This window comes from Sinocyclocheilus rhinocerous, unplaced genomic scaffold (assembly GCF_001515625.1).
Source record: "Sinocyclocheilus rhinocerous isolate Xijiao unplaced genomic scaffold, SAMN03320098_v1.1 scaffold182, whole genome shotgun sequence".
NCBI classification, from domain to species: domain Eukaryota; kingdom Metazoa; phylum Chordata; class Actinopteri; order Cypriniformes; family Cyprinidae; genus Sinocyclocheilus; species Sinocyclocheilus rhinocerous.
In genome coordinates this window covers 156,181-161,216 of record NW_015655576.1, presented here as the reverse complement: position 1 = coordinate 161,216, position 5,036 = coordinate 156,181, and the positions used below count along the sequence as shown (strand labels likewise).

Genomic DNA, 5,036 nt, shown 5'->3' with positions numbered 1-5,036 from the left:
CAACTTTGCAGACTGTTTACATTCACATACAGCTGCATTACACACTGCATGAAAGGTAGTTTTCAAAAATCCATAATAGGAGCACTTTAATAATAATAAGAATTATTATTATATTTTGTTGTTGTTGTTGTTAAAATGCAATTATTATGATTAACATAGGCCACGTTCACACAGCAGCAGAATACGGTTGTCAGTCATGTATTTGAGTCCGTAATACGGTTACATTCACACACAGTTCGGTTATTTACGGGTGTGAGAACCGCATTCTGTAACCGAACTCACACCTGTAAATTTTCAGGACTCACAACCGCATTCTCGGAACACACGCGCTGTGTGAACGGAACCGGACTGGACAACTAGTTGTCTGTCACGTCATACAGTGCGAGATGGAGCCGCCCTGCCGCACGTCTACCGCGTGTTACGTGTTTTCATGTGTGTTTTCGGTAACTTACAGTGACGGAGAAATGAGCTGCGTGTCATCTGAACGTTTTGGATCCCGTGATTCCCGTTAAGTTTTCCACCGGCGCCGCTCCCGTCAGTTTTGTGTTCTGCGCGTGATTCAAATGCTCCGCTATCATTATAAAAGTTCACAGTGTTGCTGCAGATGAAATATAACATGGATAACATTAAATTTATATTTTTTCATCAGGTTAGACATTGATTATTTATCACTCAAATCCGTTTATCTACCTGTCCGTCGGTCGCGTATATCCGCCATGTTTGTAGTTTTTAACACTTTTTATACATGTTTGTAGTTCTAATAGAATCCTCGTCCACCGCGCAATGTGTTGTGGGCAATATTAGCCGTTAGAGTGTGCATCGATCTGCACTTCGAATTCTAACCGGAAGTAGTAGACCATCCGGGAATCTTTGGCATACTTTTTTTTTAAACATACTATGATTTGGGACATACTAATTCTATTTTTGAATACTATTTAGGACTGATAGTATGCAAATTGGTACGCAGCAACAGACAGTATTCTAAACACAACTGTAAGCTGCTGTGTGAACGGGACATTTCGAGACTCAAACCTGTAAAGAAAATGCGGTTGTCCATCCCAAAAACTGACAGTATGAACGTAGCCTAATACAATACTAATATAATTAACTAATACAATTATGATATTACAATTTAATTTGCATAAAGAAGATAAGTGATTTATTTTTATTTAGTATTTTAAATTATTATTTAAATTCAGTTATTATAATTATTACTAATTAACTAATGTAACATTTTTCTGTTCAAATTTAAATTATATTTTGCATAAAGAAAATTAAAGCGTTGCTTAATACACATGTTTTATTTATTATAAATGAAAGCTATAGTAACGGTAATAAAGACGGCTGTGGCACTAATGCTGTGTCTTGATCTTGTTTTCCAGTGCGTGGCTTTGAAACAGAGGAGCAGTTTGAGGAGTTTGTGAAAACTGACCCACAGTCAGGCAAGATCTTGGCAGCCATTGTGTTTGAGCACCAGTTCACACACGACGACGAGCCGCTTCCTCTGCAGGTGAGACGCCATGGACCGGACAGACCTGTGCCTTAACGAATTAGCATTCCCAATCACCCTCTTCCTGTTTACCTCCTCCTGTTAGCCAAGATCAACCTGATCAACTGCATACTGAACAGTTTGAATCGTTGTGTAGATGAGTTTTGTGAAGTAATGCATATGTATTTCATCAACTGAAAAAAAAAATGCGTTATTGAATAAAACAATATAAAATTCTATTATTATTATTATTATTTAAATTGGTATTTTAATTATACATTAAATATAATTATAATTAAATGTATATAGAAATTATTATTATTAAGTAATAATAAGCTAATAATTAAGCTAATTATTTACATATTAACACATTTTCCCCTCAAATTTTCATTACTGCAATAAATCCCATACTGTTTACTAATGTTAGTAATACAAAAATCACTCTATAATAATATTATTAAATACTAGATTTATTATTTATTTCTTATTTCTAACATTTTTATTTAGTAATAATCGTAATAGTGATAAATGTTTTTTATTATTAAACACCTGATTTCTTTATTTTACAGTAAAATGTATTTTTATTTAGTAATACTACTACTACTACACTAATAATAATAATAATTGTATTTTAACCTGTAAAACTGCATGCTAAACAGTTTAAACCATTATGTGGACGAGTCTCATGAAAAAATGTTCATGTATTTCACTGGCATAAAAAATAAATTAATTAAACAATATAAAATTATTATTATTATTATTATTATTATTATTATTAAAATAAAATAATTAATTTAATTTAATTTAATTTATAATATTTAATTATAAATTAAATATATGAAGTTATTATTATTATTGTTATTATTATATTAAAATAATGTTTTGCATAAAGAAAATAAGCTATTTTTGCATTGTAACAATATTTGTATGAATTTGCTTGATATTAAACACATTTCCCTCTCAAATGGAATAAATTCCATGCTATTTACTAATATTAATATTGATACAGTAATGAAAATGGGGCAGTCATGGCCTAATGGTTAGAGAGTCGGACTTGTAACCCAAAGGTCGTGGGTCGAATCTCAGTACCGGCAGGGATTTTAGGGATTAAAATCACTTCCTCCATTTTCTTTAGATTTTGTGTGAAATAAAGCGCAGTCTTGTCAGTTTTAGTGAGACTCGCCTATTTACTTGTCTTTCACGATGATAACCGTTACTTAAAGCGAGTGTTTCCGAAGGAAATGTTCTTTTCTGAACATTTGAGGACAAAATAAGCTGTTTTCCACAGAAGTCAAGAATGCAGTCGAATCTAGCAGGAGGAATCAGGCCATTAGTGCACTAGCAACAAATACCCTCAAAGCATATTGGTTTCATGTCTCCGGTTTCGTGTTTATGAAGCGCTGAAGCCGTTTCAGGCGTTTTGAGATGCGCTTGCTGAGGTTTCTCCAGCTGCCTAATGGAGAGATGAGGTCTGGTCTGCTTTCTTCTCATCTCTCACGATGAAAGCTCTCGGTCCTCGGTCACAGACAGCGAGTCCTTCACTGAGGATTTAAAGAGTTTACTGCCGCTCCAGTGCAGGTCCTGGATCAGCATCGAGGAAAATGTTTTTTTTAATGTAAAATGTGTGTTTTATTTATTTATTTATTTTTTAAAACAATTAACTTAAGAATGGTTTTATGAATGATTTACACAGAAATTTGTTTTCCTCATGTCACAAATGAGGCCCAAAATGACACTTTTGTCAGATTGTATTTTGTCAGATTAAAATTTCACAAAACAAGGCTATTATTATTATTATTATTATTAAATACTCAATTTCTTTATTTTGCAGTGAAAAATTACAAAATGAATATTTCTTTTTTTTTTTTTTTTTATAATTATTAAACACTTTTTTATTTTACAGTGAAATTTGTTTGTGTAATATTTTAATTATAATTGTTATATTTAATGATTATTATAATTATATATTATTATTATTATTATTATATAGTTATATTGATATATAATCACAATTTTGGGCCAAATTATGCAGCCCTGTACAAACAAGCACAACAAGCCTGGGGCTTTGAAAAAAAATATATATTTAAAAAAAAAAATTTAATCTCAAGTTATTCTCAAAGTTAATTAAATATCACGTGTGCTCTGAGGTATATATTGAACAATATTCATTATTATCTGGTGTGGTAACCGTAAGGTTGTAGGTTCAAACCCCACAAGAGTTATTAAATGTTTATTGTGCCATTAATCAAGACACTTTTTTTTTTTACTTTGGGGTTTGACCCTCTAATACATGAAATGTTAAGTCACATCAAACAAACAACCTTTGATGTCATGTGTGGCAGGTCAGCTATCATCTGCGCTTCACGTACAGCCCCAGAAACGCTCCGGTGCGCGAGAAGTCTGAGCTCAACCCCAACAATGATCTGGACTGGCACACGCTCAGTCTGTTCCCGCTGTTCCAGCTGCCCGGGCCCAGAGAACAACACGAGCCACACGGGGGCACACCAGGTCAGTCCACACTGATGCATTGTGGGAAATGAACCCAGCAGAAGCAACCTACAAGCCATGAATTTCAAGTTAAAGGAGTAGTTCAACCAAAAATTAAAATTTGCTGAGAATTTACTCGTCCTCCGGCCATCCAAGATGTAAATGAGTTTGTTTCTTCATCAGATTTGGAGAAATTTAGCATTTCATCACTTGTTCACCAATGGATCCTCTGCAGTGAATGGGTGCCGTCAGAATGAGAGTCCAAACAGCTGATAAAAACATCACAATAATCCACAAGTAATCCACACCACTCCAGTCCATCAGCTAATGTCTTGTGAAGCTAATTCATCAGGACGTTTAACTTTAAACCATCGCTTACCGCCAAAATATGAGTCAATAATCCATAACGCTTCCTCCAGTGAAAAAGTCCATCTCCTGTTGTTGTCTCGCATCAAAATCCACCCACATATTTGTTTAGAACTGTTTTGGACTGTTTGTATACGGTGCTTGATCTGTGCATATTTCTCTCCTGATTCAGACCAGACAATTTTTTTTTCACTGGAGGAAGCAATATTATGGGTAGAGACTCATATTTTAGCCATTTGAAATGGTTTGAAGTTTGAAGTTGTCTTAACTCTTTCCCCGCCATTGACGAGTTATCTCATCTCTTACAAGAAAACGCTTCCCCGCCAAAGACGAGTTTTTACGGCTTTTCGTGTTTTCACTGTTATACACTCGGGGGCGCTATTACGCATCTTCAGAACGAGTACAAAACCTCCCGAACAAAAACACATGTGAACAGGACGGAGCAACGGGCGAACTCTTATGTAAACAGATGCATATGAAAAATAATGCGATCATCAGCAATAGACGGCATATAAATGAAAACTGCATAATGTTATGTTACGGAGTAAAATGTTGATCCACGAAGTGGTATATGTCTGTGCAAGCTTTGGAGGTGTTGACAGAAGCGCTTTACTGGATTTATGCTTTGATAATCGTACTGAATATTATCCAGATGTAGTTTTTGATAAAAATGTGATTTTCTCACCTTTTTGCT

The 5,036-nt window shown here is 34.4% G+C and overlaps 1 protein-coding gene across 1 annotated transcript in view; it reads left to right on the top strand.

The window, feature by feature from the left end:
* Positions 1 to 5,036, top strand: part of LOC107718613 (ATP-binding cassette sub-family A member 3-like) — a 54,971-nt gene that overhangs the window by 9,826 nt on the left and 40,109 nt on the right. Inside the window, exons 4-5 of the mRNA XM_016525781.1 lie at positions 1,383 to 1,510; positions 3,832 to 3,997. Of these exons, the coding sequence (XP_016381267.1) occupies positions 1,383 to 1,510; positions 3,832 to 3,997 (294 nt within the window). The remainder of the gene's footprint in view (positions 1 to 1,382; positions 1,511 to 3,831; positions 3,998 to 5,036) is intronic.